Genomic DNA, 16214 nt, shown 5'->3' on the forward strand with positions numbered 1-16214 from the left:
TTTGTGTTATTATTTCAAATCAAATCAAACGAAAGGCTTTTAATAAAGCGACTAACTTTTATATATTTTTGCCATTTTTGGCCATAGGATAGACGGAGGATAGTATTTCCAAACGCTTCTAATCAAAACGTACGTAGGGGATTTTAATAATGTTTTTTTATATTAACATCTTCGTGGAAATATCACCTACATTGTATATATGATGACTCAGCTCTTCAATGAAATGCGGATTTAGGCAAAACAGTCAAATATTTCACTACTATACGCCATTTATAAACGCATAATTAATTGTTTAATCAGAGATATGTATAGAAATATGTTTAGAGAAATGTGAAAAACATTACAATCTCTTTCTTTTTCTATATTTATATATAAATATGTACATTTATATTTACATGTCATACCATCCTGTTCCTTGTGTGTATATACAATTGTAAAATTTAAGGGAATGGACTTAGAATAAGTTGTAAAACTTGTGCCCAATCCCCATACTCTTTGAAGGTAAATAAAATATGTTTATATCAAAAGTATACACATAATACGTGTGTAACAGGAAAAGAGAAACATATGGCGGCCAGATCGGGTTTCAAACCCGGGACAACCGAACAATAGCCAAATGTTCTACCAACTGAGCTACCTGGTCACTGATGATCGACCCAATACAATCCCACTACAAGTGTAGCACTGTGTATTGTACTCAAACACCGGTCTCCAACGATGAATGTTAGAAAGTATAGAAAACGAAAAAGATTTGTATAGAAAAAAATAATAAATTTAATAGATTATTGACAAAAGACCAGGTTGTAATATATAGACATTCTGTAAACAACACTGATAATCTTCCTCTTTCTCTCACACACTCTCCCTTTCTCATTCATCTCTCTCCATCTTCCAAGCTTCTCTCTCGCAAAAGAGATATTATCATACCAAAAACATAAGTTTGCATCAGTAATAGATTTTTGCTTAATCTACCAAATCCTTAGTCTACCAATATAAATTAATACATACATAATTATAACATACGCATATAACACATATTTTAGAAAGAGCAAATACTGTTAATGTACTTTTTTAAGATCAGTTATATTCTTGTAAATTGTGAATATTTTATATCAATTTAAATTCGTTGATGTACAACGTAGAATTGTTTATATGCATATCGTTGCTTGATCATATCACTTAAATATTTGACTATATATATAAACAAATTTTATTTTTAGCAAAAGAAGAAATCTGGGATCATTATACCAAATAGTTACATACAATATAGTCACCAAAACAAATACACGCACTTCAAATGTGCTTCTTTTCGGAGTGATTGATTTAGAATAACGATACTCAAACTACAAAAAGTGAAATTATTTTCTGAATTTATGAACACATTTGGTCTTATGTGTACATACCATAGTCCATCGTAAATCACCATAAATATGAGTCCTCTCAGATTTATCTATATTAAAAATAAGTGGCTCTTAATATACTTAAAAAGGAGAAGGTCGCTATCCAAAGAAGGCCTTCAGAAAAAAGTGGGTCGGTCGTGTATCACCTGATGCGCAATGGTACCCAATCTTCCGTTTGTGTCAAGGATGTTTCAAAACTTTCTCCAATTGTAGAGATCGGCAGTTTTCAAACCAGGAGAGACAAAGTAAAGGTTTTCATTTCTTCTTTTCAGCATAATCATTGAAGAAATCATTGGGTACACACTTAAAGAACTTGAACTGTAATTGAGGAAATTAAATCATCCATTAAAGCATTGTATATACAATGTATCACACAAAAGGTATTTAGCGGGATTAAAGAGTATACACTGTGTAAGATTTCAGATTTGCAATCATCATTTCATTGATACGAACAAATATTACAATATTTTATAGGCTCTCTCCAGGCTCTCTAAACACAACTTTTATATATAATCTTTTCAATCTAGTGCCCAGCTTATCATATACAATTATACTGGAACCTAACGTTTTTTTCCCGGTGACTTGATTTCGCGTGTTCATGCCTAGTGACATTTTCACGGTGATTTACAGGTAAAACGCACTACTTTACTTAAAGCCAATCTTTTTCGCCGCTACTCCTTTTCGCAATTCTAGAATTTAATCGCCCCGCGTATTTAGTGAAAATAAACCCCATGCGAGAATAAGTTGGTTTACAGTAATAAATTGTATATGAATTTCAATTTTGATATCGTATTAGCATACTGTTAAACAGCTTTCTTTCGCGTGCAATTTACTTTCGCGATCCAAGTGAATTCAAGAAAGTTTAACTCCGCGAATTACCATTGACATCATATTTGATGATATGAATTTCGATTCAATTTTTCCGCGAATTTTAATCTTAGTGAACTTTTTAAAATGAAAATTTTAGAACTCTAATTGCCAAAAGAAAGTCAGTTTTCAGCATTGATAGATTAAATCGATTTGTTTTAATAACACATACCTCGTCAAAGTGTCCGACAAATCCTTTACAGCCCTCAGCAGTTCCTATGACTAAAGGACTATTCGATGTCTGTACTTGAGCATCTGTAATGTAAAACAGTTTTCCCATTATTCTAATTGTTGAACAATATATGCATGCGCAAATACGTATAACATGACCAACTCTTTCCGGAAGGCATAGATAAACTGGTGATAAAGTTACAATGTGTATACTGTGCACGTACTAATTGTGGCGAAATTAAATTTTAGCACAAACTTCATTGTGAACAGATGAATTCGCGCAACCCCCATGATAGCTATATAAACAATATACAGAATTATCTCAATGATATTTTAGAGCAATAGTGCTTACTCAAAAAGCCCTAAAATAAAATTATCGCTAAAATGTATGTATTTACAATAAAGTACAATTCCAGTGTTAGAGAAGAAAGTACAATTTCAGTGTCAAAGGCAAATATTTATTCCATAAATGAGCTTTTTTTTAAATTCCACAACTTATATATGATGGGTTGAAAATAATACGAAGAAGATTAAAGCAATGTATCAGATTATTTGTGGCAATAAAGAGACATTTCTATAACAAATATATCCTAGCGGTATATATATGTGAATTCAATATGTATACGTCATAGGTATGTTGTGTTTTCACGTTGATATTTCAATGAAACAATAAAAACTACGATACATTAACATTAAAAAATCAACCTTACCAGGAAGCATGAAATATTTGTATGGTTTATACTTATATACCATAAAATTAGTACTTCTGGCCATATGTTTAAATCATTTGATGATATGAGAGATTTACAAATACATTTCATTTTTATATAAAATAGAATTTTTTATATGAAAGTGTAGCTCTGATAGTGTAATTATATATTGCAACACATGCTATATATCAGGTCTTTTGGGGACTTTTGTTTAATGATTCCTAATGCCCTGTCGTCTGAAATGCAAGTTTGGATTTGTTGCATTTTTCTGTGTAAGGCAAATATTTCTATGCATTCTCTGGCCTATATGCCTTTCATGTTAAAAAGCATATTGTAGTTATCAAAAGAGTCGTATCTTTATGTTCTATCGTCGCTCCCTCTAAGATTATGCTTGTCCCCTGCTATGCACCAGTAGATAATGACCGTGTACCATGTCTGGACGGAAGAATTAATTATCGGTACACATTAATACAGGAAATAACAATTAGCACTGACAAGGTCACCTGTCACATGCCCGAGGCTAAAGGTCAATGCACGCCGATCGTTACCGAGGTCACAAGCGATTCGTGTAACCATGACATTAATTACCCATTAACAAGTGTGTTAATTGTTGTCTTGTAATAATATAAACGATTAATAGAATTAGCGGATATACTCCATGTCCAGTGTGGGAATACATATCATTTCAGAATACTTTGCATGGGAACTGAGCAACGATTAGAGTCTTTACCAGCCCTTTCTCTATGATATTGACAGTACATACATAGCAACACATGTACACTTATTTTATTTTGGGCGCAAATGCGAAAAACTATAAATTATGACTTATTAGCGCAGATTCGGTGGTTCAATTGCAAAAATACCCGTTTGCAAAATTAAGCGTTGTACATGAATAGGGCTAAAATCAAACTACCGCTAAAATAAGTCCATTTACAGTATATCATATATATGAATTAAGATAGATAACTATTTTTTTGCAGAATATCTTTATAATATCAGAACGCAAAAATGAATATCCCAGTTCGTATAAATACATGTTGATTAATCTAATTTTACAAAATGTTCAGAAAATTTCGACAATTTTTCTTATTATCTTACTCTTGGTGATCGAATATGATCTGAACGTTTGCCTTTTTTAATTCGTCAAACTTAACGATCCGTAAATTGTCTCATTTTATATATAATCAATATCGATATCGATAGATCAATTTTCCACATAACTATATATTTTTGTCGCTCGTAGATTAGTAGCTTTTTGAGGAGTCTTATTTACAAATTAACGAAAGTGGTATAAGAAACATTAAATTTTATCGGTTTTTGTCGAAGCGAAAATTATTATATAATGAGTATGAACTATTCTAATTTTACTGTTTTCTCTATATGCATAAATAATTCAGTTCGAATATTTGAGATAGATGGAACGGCTGCCTGTATATAGGGACATTTCCATAAACACTGCCGTAAAAAGCTCTGTTACACATGCATTTTTATAAATAATATGATGAAAATGCTAAAGAATGTCAATATTGTTTTACTTGTCATATGAAAGTTATCTCCCTTTTCAACATTAAAAAAAATGACAGAAAACTCTGGTATCCCCTTTAACTTTGTCCAAAAAAATAAATACTGTAAACGCGGAAATTTTTGCGAGGGTGGAATTTACGTTAATTACAAGAAGGTTTTTTGAGCGCGAAATTTCTCCACGCACGAAATATTTGGTATATGTATATATGAAACTATGTTGCAAAAGGTTAAGAGGTCTATTTATCGCAAAATTAATAACATAGCGAAATGTTTACCCGTGCTAATCGCTAAATTAAACACTCGCGAATATATCCACGTTCACAGTATACATAATTTAGAAAATTGTAATAGAACTTTTTGCGGGCAGTGTATATTCACAATGTGTTAGCGTAAGATACCCACGTGTTTTTACATATGTCGCCTTGAGATTGTCGATACGCAGCTTGATCTTGGGGCCATACTTTGCCAGGCGGACAAAATGGGGTTTCAGTGGTATCTGATGTTCAAAAGAAAATACATTAAGGATTTGATCTAACTTCGGTTTTGTTCACTTCCTCTTGCATCGATTCCTTTAGGATTTTTTTTTGTGTGTCTTAAAATTTACAACACTCACAATCGAATTAGCAATGTCAACATAGTGCAAACGCGTATTGATTTGATTAAAAAAACAACTTTATTTGTATGTATACCAAATGGGATCAGACACAAGTTTAAGTTCTAATGGCTCGTCTTCTCCGTTTAATCATGAAGGATGAACTATACAATGACTGCAAATTGAAAATGACGTATGCAGCGAACAAAAACTGTTAACGATTCATTCATTTACTTTTTTTTCGTGAAATGTTCATCAAGAATGCTCAACAATTTGGAAAAGGCTATGTAATACATACCACTCCCTTCACAACTAGGTGTGCTGTGGTGCCGTCGTCGAGTTCAATGTAGGCTTTGACAATTGCTTGTGCTGGCAAATAGGTGATCTTGTATGTAAAATCACTGTCTTTATACCCATTCGACAACAGGGCAACTTCACCATTGTAGATCTTTGCCATAAATTCGAAACAGAAAGCAAATTCTTTGTCAAGATTCATATTATTCATCGCCCAGATCATAATTTGACCTCCGTCGCTGAAGAGTGCCGATTTCCTGTATATTGCCACCCCAGTGTTGGGTACCTGCTGAATCCTGTTGTAAGCTTCAAGGAAGTTTCCATTGTACTGGAAATGGTACATCGGTTTGCATCCTGCAAAGAATAGCAGCAATCACCAAATATAAGAATTGGACAAATAATGCAACAAGAGCTATGCAAATACAGTAATCTCAGTTTCTCTCTTCCATTTTTGCCCTACGGCAGTTTGAGTTAAATTGCACTTAATCAAGGTCTAAAGTCAATCTTGACACTGACGTTAAAAGACAAACAAATATCCAACCAATTAGGGTAGGTGACCCCTAACTACTGTTGACCCTGGTCATATAAGATGCCAGCGACTTCGTAAAAACTGTTAGATCCAACAAGAGGTTTTTCTTACAATAACTACTATATAGATACATCATCTAAGTTATTATTCTGCGCCTTGTGCTAAGTGTAACAGAATTTTTCTTTTCGCATATGCTAAATTCATCGCAGTTGTGCTATTAATGAAACAAACCTTCATGGCCGCTGATACCAGGAACTATCCAATCACACGAGCAGATGTCCGGACGATACCATAATCCCTGGGGACATTTCATTGGGTAGAAGATTTCCCTTCCGTCGTAGAGGTAAAACATTTCAGGGCGACCAGGGAAGGGGTAGGTGGTACCGTAGGAACATGCTGAGGAAATATATTAATACAGTGATGTTAAATACAAATTACTGAAAATAAACTTGTTTTCGCGGTAACTTAACTTCGTATTTTCATGTCTGTTATTTTCAAGATTTCCACATTTGAGGTATATCACCAAATCACGCGAAAATTTGTGTCTCGAACAAATCAAGTACTATAGTTTACTTTAAAAGGACTATTTCTAATCTTGTTTGATTCGACATAAATACGGTATTTTATTTTCAACCGTTTTTGCATCAAAATTAGATTTGTTGAGATAAAGAGGAGAAAAAATCGAAATGTTATGATATTTGATTCGTCCGATGTATTCGAATCAAGTGTGTTTGACAAGTGTGAATATTAACATCAAACCATATCTATACTTACGGTGGATGAGATTGTTTTTCTGACAGGTTTCATCCGCGATACAGATTTGTTTCTGGGAGTTGAAATAGAAGCCATCAGGGCATGTGTGATAACGGGATTTTCCTTTCACACACTTGTAGTAACCATAACAGCTCTGGCCATCTGTGTATTTAAAACCTGACTCTTGTGCCTGACATGGATCTACAAAAATAATTGAACAAAATATTTTATAAAAAAAGCTCTTATCAATGCAATATGGTGAGCGTGAGTGGAATTATTCATGGTGTGGAAATTTTTACTTAATTAACTTTCATTATCAATCAACAAGTTCTAATTTTGACATTGGATATTTCCACTCATAGATGCAAGGCGCAAAATTATGGCACCAGCTCTTTTAAGCGAACATATCAGTACGCGTTAACAGTCATGTTTGCAGTATTCTTAGCTACTTGTAACATTCAGAAAGTGATCAATCTTAAAAGAATTGCCATATGAAAAAGTCCAGTACAAGCAGATACCAGAAAATGCTATTTTCATAATCATGCTTTGAGTCAGCGTATTTATCGCGAACAAGTAAATCCAGAATATTTAGAAAAGAATATATTTCAAATGATATTACCGTAAGGACAAAAAACTTCCGCTGAATGCCGACAGGAAGAGCCATCATAGAAGGTTCCGGCTGCGCATGTCAGAAGGGACGCCATTTGTTCGTTGTTACATTGCAGGTATTGGTTGCAGGAGCCGTAGATAGGTCGGTAGGCCCAGCCTCCCTTTGTCTTGTAGTTATTACACATTCCACCGGCATCAACTGTTTTAAACAAAATCGACAAATTAATGAAAAAGAAAAAGGAAACAATAGCTTGGAGCAATTGATGAAAAAATCAGCAACGTCGTGTGTAAAATGAAGAATGAATTCGACTGGACAAATAAACAAGGCAATTGTTAAATATTCGACATAATAAAATAAAAACGAAGTTGGTAAATTCTAATTCGACATAATGAAATAAACCCGTAGAAAGTTTACCAATACTAACATACTGCGGGATTTTTTTTATTAACTTATATACAGATCGTTCACTTAGTTCGGCATTACTCCAGTGGGAGATTTCATAAAACATAGAATCAATATAGAGTGTTGGTTTCCAATAGTTTTGTATATATACATTTTAGCAGTACCTGTGTTACGTATTGACAAGTACAGTATAATGAAAGCACACTTTGTGTAGATGATATTTCTCTTATTATCATCTATTAGATAAATTGTTAAATTATTTATCCACTTCCAAAAAGAGAAACGTCATCAGATATATAGTGTATGTATAATACGGTTCCCCATGCCTAAATATAACATAACACACTAGTCGTTTCCTTTGAATATCTACAAGATCAATGATATATACTTCTGGATATGTGCATAAACTACGTCTACGGCAACAACATTCGATCAAGGTGCTTAAATACCCATGCATATTATATACATACTCCCATCTATTCCGTCTATGCATATTACAGAGTTCCCTCCCTTGAGGGTAGGTATAGATTATGACGTCTTAATTTTGTGAGCGAAGTTGATGTCGTTTTCTCTTAAATGTATGACGTTACGCTCTTAAACACATGACGTCACAATCAACCTACACACAAGGGCAGATAACTCAGTAATAATCATATAAAAAAATGCGATGATAATATTAATGAACAGCTAAAGCTAGATACAAATGTTTATATTATTGATATATATATCTTGATTGATATATCCTTGGCAAAACAGTAATAACTGTCAAATTCAAGTTTGAAAGATGGATATGGAATGAAAATTTACCAAAAAAGGATAAATGTGAAAGAAAATAATAAGAATAGAGAGATGAAGGTGAAAGTAAAAAGATAACAGCAAAAATCTTGTAGGAAAAAACCAGCTGAAAGGTCGAAAAGATAAGTTCAAATAACGACAAGTAAAATAGACCTCATGCATTGTGGACATCAAAAAGAGAATTCAAAGTTAAAATTATAAAAGTAGGAAAGTAGATCTCCAGAATCACCAATCTGGGTCATCGTGACCTAAATAAGACGGTGGAACATAGAAACATGGCTTTCCTCCACCAACAAACCTGGCACGTCCTTACATGACCCTGGCTGTTAAGAGGACGTAAAAATAAACAAACAAACCTTGAAAAGGACATAAAGAGACAGTAAACATGTTCAATAGTTTGGTGTCATAACCAAGAACATTTCAACAGCCAATTAGAAAGGCAACCACAGACGATTCCTAATATAGAGCTATATAAACGCGCCGCATTCTGCGCATAGCTTACCAAGGTGGCAAGATAAAGGTTACAACTATGGAAATAAAGATCTCAGAGTTTTGGTGCCGGCAATAGTAGAATAAGCCTGATATTCGTTACGGTCTATCAAAAATGTTGGACTACTATAAAATAAGACAGATGAATTTTGTCTATATAAACCTATATATGAATTCAATATATGACCAGTTTATGAAGACCACAAAGACAACTTGGCGTCAATGACCATATTTTCTTTGTCACTTGAGTGGTTTTTATAGACAGGTTTCCTAACTATATATACTGTATATGATTATATATGTATATAATTGGATACACCGCTATACATTATAAAGTACCATCTCTCTCCCGATAACTGGACGTTGGGTTGGAGGCTATTGAGTCCGGATGGTCGTCACGTGGTCTAGGATACTGGCCAATAGAAAGTCTGCCAGGCATTACGGGAGGATGACCGCTAGATACGAATTGAGCATTTGCCTGAACAACGGATTGGACAAGGGGCTGGTCGGGTATTTGTCGGTGAGTTTGACCAACGGTCTGACCAACACTTTGAGGGAGACTTCCACTCATGTGCACGGTGGAATGGACAATGTTTTGTTGACCAATTCTATCATCGTCTCCATGCGTAACTGCTGAAGCAACAATGTTCGGTTGGTTAAGTACATTCCCACCTCCATGTGGAAATGAAGGACTAGGTAATTGGTTATGTATTTGTCCGCCAAACTGATTAAAACGTGAAAAATTGTCATCGTCGTCGTCGTCATCATCGTCGTCATCGATGTCGTCGTTGCTATTTATAGAAATAATGGTGTTACCGGACGTAATTGGCAGATTGGAAGATACAAACTGGGCATTCTTTACATTATTAAAATCGTCAGAGCTTTGAATGGTATGGGATAAAATATTTTGACCATTTAGCTGACCGTTGAAAACACTTGATTGACCACCTAAATTAGACAATACATTAGGAACACCCAACTGACCACTGAATTGACCATTGGACTGTATTGAGTATGGTACCACATTTGGAGTAGCTACCATCTGATTATTTATAATTCCCGCTTGGCCGCCAATATTGCCATTTGCAAGAAAATCATCGTCATTTTTGTCTGTGTTTCCCAGTAAATGACCACTGGCCTGAATGGTATGCGGCACAATATTTGGACTATGTACCTGGCCATTTGCAATTCCCACTTGACCGCCTATATTACCAATTGGTAGATAAGTATCGTCATTTTTGTCTGTATTTCCACTTAAATGTCCATTGTTCTGAATTGAATAGGATACACCCTTGGTATTTGTTACCTGGCCATTTAGGCCATTTAGAAAACCCGCCTGAGCTGCTATGCTACCTACGGGTAAATAAGTATCGTCATTTTTATCAAAATTCCCACGGGACTGACCATTCATAATTCCCGCTTTACCTCCATTAGTTCCACTGGGTAAATAAGCATCGTCGTTTTTGTCCTTTTGACCATTGGACTGAATTGTATAAGGCACAACATTTGGGCCATTTAAAATATTCACTTGATTCCTTGGGTGTCCACCATTTAAATAAGCATCGTCATTTTTGTCCGTGTCTCCCAGTAACTGCCCATTAGACTGAATTGAATACGGCACAATGTTCGAACCAGCAAACTGACCATTTAATTGACCATTGAAAATACCTGCTTGACCACCTACTTGACCAAATATTAGGTCATCATTCTTGTCATTTTTGTCTTTTGACTGACCAGCTGTATATGGCAAAGTATTTTGTCCACTTAACTGACCTTTCATGTTGGGTGACGCATGAAAATTCAACTGATCAACGGTTACGTATTTTTCACCGTTAAAAATGGTATCTTTGGACTGACCAATCGATTGAACTGTATATGGTACCTGAGTTTGACCAACCGACTGACCATTGACAGGACCGCTCTGTCCACCTAACATACCTAGTGGTAAATACCTGTCATCATTTGCATCTATCTTATCGCTGGACAGGCCACTAGCTTTAATATTATGTGATATGGTATTCTGACCAGTCGGTTGACCATTAAAAACACCTATTGCTTGACCAGTGTTTGGATCAACAAATACAAATCTGTCGTCGTCACCCGGGTGGCCGCTTAAACTGTCACTTAACTGCCTGTGAGATTGCCCAGCTTTTAAAACAGTCGGTCGGACCTGTTGTCCTAAACCTAACTGGTCATTGTCTATATCGATAGCCATATTTTTGGCATGAGTTAATGACTGGAAGTTCTTAAGCCCGGTCTGACCAGCAGACTGGGTATTTATCTGACCACCAGTTTGACTAACAATTTGACCGTTGCCATTATTAGTAAATAGCCCAGATGGCGTGTACACGGTTTTTCCAGATGTCTTGCCCTGACGTTGCCAAGCCATTTGACCATTTGCCTGGACAACAGTTACAAATTGGTCATCATCTGTGTTTTTTACTAGCTGACCCCCCGGGCTACCTAAGGTTTGACTATTAAATTGACCAGTATTCTGACCAATCATTTGACCACCGGACGGACTGACGTAGACATACTGAACATCTTCTTTATCATCAGACTGACCCCCGAACTGACCGCTACGCAGGCTTATCGTCCTACCAACAAGCTGACCGCCGGTCAATTTACCTGTAAACGCAAGGTCATGACATATAAAAAAACATGACCATTGCATATGAATTGAGTAACATAAACAATAATCGCCATACGCATTACGTATATATACACCTGTATCATGTAACTTCTCCTAGAAAGTACAATGTATATACACACCTGTATACGTTACCTGTACACCTGTAATCGGTGTTCTTATGACGTAAGGATGGCGAATAAAGTAAATATCTATTATTAGTAACTCATTATGAAGACTTGAAGCCTTCCCCATAAAAATAGAAACGACAGTTTCGAACCCTTTTTGTATTTTACAACTACATTCTGTATTTACATGCGTTATTAGTAGCAACCATTAAAAGTTTTGAACATAAGCATAATGTTGTTGAAGCCATTATTGGTTTATATTCAGTTTTCATCAATTTTGGATAGTAGTCCAAAATTTGTTTTAAAAAAGGAAAACAAGAATTACATGTATACTGTAAACCAATTAATGTTCGTCGCGACTTATTTTAACGTGTTCCATGATGTATGGTCTACTGCATCTTTTGTTTGAAACAATTTCGCGGCAATTTTTTTACAATTTATAATCGGTCATAACACGCCAGAATATATCGCACACGAATATAAATTGGTTTACAGTAATTCTTAACTAATTATCAGAAGTGAATTTGTTAAGTAAAAGATAAATCCGAATTTCCATTGTTTCATAAAGTACTAATCACAATATACAAAAAAAATGTCTCTGATATCACATTAATATTTTGAATTATCATTCACGCGTAGATATATATTCATGGGTTGAAAATAAGTACATAAATAAAGTATTTTTGTAGCTGAAGCTAATTTCATGAAAAATGATCCCCGATATATATTTTATTTTTGTTAATAATTGACAAATGAGCGAACATTTCTCGCCATGAATTATTACAGCATTAACTTTTCTCCTTACAAAATTAAACATCTATAGAGTAGTATTACAATGTCACTCACTATGGAAAGATGAATTGGTGAGGAAAAATAATTTAATTAGGTAAAGGTTTGATACATAGACAGGTAATAATGTAAAGGGAGGTATTTGCCTTTTACATTACAGAAGTGATTATGTGTAGTCAAGGATTTAGTTTTTCATCATTGAGCAATATCATTGATAATCGTCAATATTTTTAGCTGTATGTTATATCATATCATCAAGACTTACTCTAGCTCCAGCGCTTTGTACAAAGAGATAAGATTCAATAAAGTATAAACCATTATACATTTTATATATGTACTGTAAATCATTATCTCTTCCCATTACGCTTTCTTTCATTTGCGATTTATTTTTGCGAATTTCACGATCAAAGTCCATTCGCGAAACTTTACCTCCGCGAATTTATATCTTGTAAAATTATTGAATAATTAAATTCAAATGTATTTCTATTCAATTTTAAATCTTCAAAACTTTAATCTCCCGCGAAAATGTTCTAAAACCAAAATCGCGAAATTTACTAACAGCGAAAGAAAGTAGGTTTACAGCATATACCTTCAAAATACTTAATCCGTTGCTTATGCTTCTGAGATGTATAGAGTCTACTTTATAAAAGAAGGAGTGGATATAGCGACAGTGATAGTAACCCCTGGATTATTGAGGATGATAGTATATGATAAATTAAATAAAGTGCTGGTGTATGTATTAATAAAGACTTACTTTGGCTGTATCGTTCATACGGGTTGATAAAACTGGAGTCACTGTCTCCGAAGTCTATCTCTCCACTGTCATGGTCTGCATTTGTGGGTCGATAGAGGAGAGCGATGATAAGGGAAAGGACTACCAGGTACATCTTCATCGTACGTCTGTGTGTGTAGACCTGTGTGTATAAAATTAATATTCTCATTCAACTCATTATTACTGAACAGGTTATCAGGGCTAACATGTGATAATTGAAATATAAATAAGTAAAGTAAGTTGTAAAATGTAAAAATAATAATTCAGTAGGGCCAACAAATGGTGAGAAAATGATAAAAAAAATCCCTAAATATGCTATAAATAAAAAATTAACTAAATACATTGAACAGATCATTATGGCCAACAAATGGTGAGAAAATGATAAACAAAAACCCCTAAATACACTATAAATAATAATAAATAATAATAATAGAAAAAAAATCACTTAATACATTGAACAGATCATTAGGGACAACATAAAATGTACTAAAAAAAGAACATGGAATAAATCAAGTGTAAAATACTAACGAGCTAGATTGAATAACCATAAAACAATGTGAAATAATAAACAATACAGAAAAAACAATAAAACGCTCCAATCGGCAAATGAATCATGACACTGATCAAAACAAGTGCCGGTATCAATGAGAACATTATAAACCATTAAAATAGATATGAATGGCTGAACAATCAATAAATAAATATGAATATTAGTTATAATACCTGTTATGGTTCGTTGACAATGACAGTAAGCAAAGATTTTCACTAATAATAGCAAGTATACGCGGGTCAAAATTTTCGCGATCATAGCAATGTGCCGCGAAATCGCGAAAATATCATCCCCGCGAAAATAGCCGGTTATACGGTATTTTAGAATGGTTAAAAATAAGAGAGGGGCAGATTCCATAAGAATTTATCGTGTGAAAATGAAATAGACTTCAACATTATCTTATCACCGAGATTCGTCAGTGATATTTATACATAAAGAAAACGCTGATGACAGACGATCCTAAATAAAACTCGAGGTCAATTAATGGGTCAAAATAAAATAGTCTCTGTGTTTGCATTTGAAGTTCATACTCTTTTGTAAATTTCATTATTTCTAATAAAAATCAAAGGTTGAAACTTGATAAACTGATATGGTTCGTGAATAAAGAAATGGAGTCACACAGGCGATACTTAGAAAATAAAAGTTTATAATTGTACGGATATAGCAATATGTTAAATATGTCCATTAATTAACTAAATCTTCATTTAAATGTTACAACAAATATTACTAAATATTGCAAAATGTTATAACATTTCAGTAACAAGCATAATAATATGAGTGGTATAAAATGTTTGATAACATGGTAAGTTTTATTGTGTTTATCTACAAAAATTTTTAATAAAAGTAGCAAAAAGAAAATGCAAATGCATAAAATGACTTGACGAGTACATGTATAAGGAAGATTATTAAAATGTGAGCTGTATTTTGATTTATTACAAAAAGGCACAAAAATGACAAAAGATGGAAAATGAAAATACATAAAAATGACTTATTCAGATATCAGGAAGATTGTTAAATTGTGTGCTCAATCTTGCTTTGTCACAAAAAGACTAGAAAAATGGAAAAGTAAAAAATGTGCATTTTAGATATTAGAAGAAATGATTACTAATATTAATATTAATGAAACAGTATAAATTCAAAATAAAATAATAAAAAGAAAAAAAAACTTTTGCATTTTACATTTTAGAAGAAACGATAATATTGGTTTAAATGAAACAATATTATTACAAAATAAAATAATAAAACATATGTACTATGATAGTATCTGAATCCCTTACCTGTGGAACGTTCCTTCAGTTCCTAGCGTTGACCGTCCCGTTCCAGCACTGTACCTACTCTCACGGCGACCCACCACAAACTGCAGGTGTATTCCAATCCGGTGCACCTTACTGTCCAGTTCGGACATTAGCCTCAATTAGCATAAGGTGTTGATATGACTGACCGCACCGACTGGACATTACGGTCCGTGCATTACCTGTGACAGACGATCCGATTAACCAATTATACATTACATGCTTCTTACTATGCAGTATGTCCGAATTTCCCAGGCACCGTCAAATTTACCTTAAAACGCTTTTTGTTTATTGCGCTTAATGTTTTGTAAACATGCATATTTATGTTTTAAGATGTTTCATGCTTCATTGTAAATCATTATTACAATACAATGAGAGGTCACGATGTTTGAGTTGAGAGGTCAAACATGCCGCACTGGCCTATAGTTCTATTTTTACATACAAGATACATTTTAGATAATGATATTACGGTTTAAAGGTCTGACATGCTTAATTAAGTGTTCTTGTTCCCGGCTATATGATATATTTATATGCCATATTCATAAATTGAGAAATCCAGAATATATCACTCAGCATTGTTACAGCCAACTTTTAATTTACACCATATCCAAATTTTTAAATTGAATTTACCATAAAACTGAGCGATATTTTTATACATTATTTTTCCTTCAAGATGCTCCAACGCTGACAAATGGTATTTTACACTATCAAAAACAGCAGCAGACGATTAAGTATTTTTCTTCAGTTACAAAATTCACTTACTTTACACCATTACCACCTTTGAAAAGTTTGAGCTTCTAATGTTACTTCAAGTTAAAATATGAAAAATAATTAATTGCATCCCGATAAAAATCGGTGACACTATATCCTATATGGAGTGGGCTTTTCTTACATATCACAGTAAAACCAACTAAGCTA

The 16214-nt window shown here is 33.9% G+C and overlaps 1 protein-coding gene across 1 annotated transcript; it reads right to left on the bottom strand.

The window, feature by feature from the left end:
• Positions 1 to 768: 768 nt before the first annotated feature.
• LOC138334228 (uncharacterized) lies at positions 769 to 14053 on the bottom strand. Its single transcript, XM_069282838.1, has 9 exons — positions 13437 to 14053; positions 9476 to 11764; positions 7460 to 7648; positions 6862 to 7041; positions 6319 to 6483; positions 5563 to 5912; positions 5075 to 5168; positions 2440 to 2522; positions 769 to 1718 (listed from the first exon to the last, which is right to left on the bottom strand). Exons 1-9 carry the CDS (start codon positions 13621 to 13623, stop codon positions 1656 to 1658), a joined length of 3600 nt encoding a protein of 1199 aa, XP_069138939.1. The 5' UTR covers positions 13624 to 14053; the 3' UTR covers positions 769 to 1655.
• Positions 14054 to 16214: the final 2161 nt, after the last annotated feature.

This window comes from Argopecten irradians, chromosome 11 (assembly GCF_041381155.1).
Source record: "Argopecten irradians isolate NY chromosome 11, Ai_NY, whole genome shotgun sequence".
NCBI classification, from domain to species: Eukaryota; Metazoa; Mollusca; class Bivalvia; order Pectinida; family Pectinidae; genus Argopecten; species Argopecten irradians.